Raw genomic sequence first — 618 nt, 5'->3', positions numbered from 1 at the left:
AGAGATGGGAGATGGCAGTTGGGTCAGATGGAGGAGATATGGGAGGCAGGAGTGGGTTAAATGGGGGGTGTAACTGTGAGGGGGATAGATGGCGAGGGTGGGACGGGTTTAGGGGTCTGTTCGGTGACTGAACCCTCTCTTCGGCTCCTACCTGTGTTGACGGTGGGGAGGCTGCTCTGGTCGATGTTGAAATCTGCCATCGCCGCGGCTTCGGGATCCCTCCCCCTGGCTTTCTCTGTCTCTCACTCGGTCTCTGCCGGGCGCTGCCCCTTTGCCCCGCTGTGTGCGTCACTGCCTCAGGTCCCCCCAACGCCCTCTGCGCCCCGCAAAAGGGGTCTCACTCCTCTCTCCCTCCCCAAACCCCCAGTTCTGGAGATTGGTTCCGCAGAAACACCGCCGTGACCGATCCTGCGCATGCGCATCATCCGCAAGCGGTGAGACGGCGTCCGGCCCAGACCGAATCACACCATCTTTCCCCGCGTGACTAGTGCCCGCCTTCAAAATCCCCATCTGGAGACTGAGATGACAGTTCCTTAACAGAACGAAAAGTGGTAACATGAGATGTTGTAGCAGTGAAAACAGACTATTCAACTTTTCTTACGATCTTTCGAATGGCAG

The 618-nt window shown here is 57.8% G+C and overlaps 1 protein-coding gene across 1 annotated transcript in view; it reads right to left on the bottom strand.

Annotated features, from left to right (window-relative positions):
• The window catches only part of ccdc50a (coiled-coil domain containing 50a), an 89,231-nt gene extending 88,864 nt beyond the window's left edge, over positions 1-367 (bottom strand). Inside the window, exon 1 of the mRNA XM_048604362.1 lies at positions 152-367. Coding sequence (XP_048460319.1) covers positions 152-200 — 49 coding nt within the window. The 5' untranslated portion in view covers positions 201-367. The remainder of the gene's footprint in view (positions 1-151) is intronic.
• Positions 368-618: the final 251 nt, after the last annotated feature.

Source organism: Rhincodon typus, chromosome 13 (genome assembly GCF_021869965.1).
Source record: "Rhincodon typus isolate 14 chromosome 13, sRhiTyp1.1, whole genome shotgun sequence".
Classification (NCBI taxonomy): Eukaryota; Metazoa; Chordata; class Chondrichthyes; order Orectolobiformes; family Rhincodontidae; genus Rhincodon; species Rhincodon typus.
This window is presented reverse-complemented; position numbering and strand designations above follow the sequence as displayed.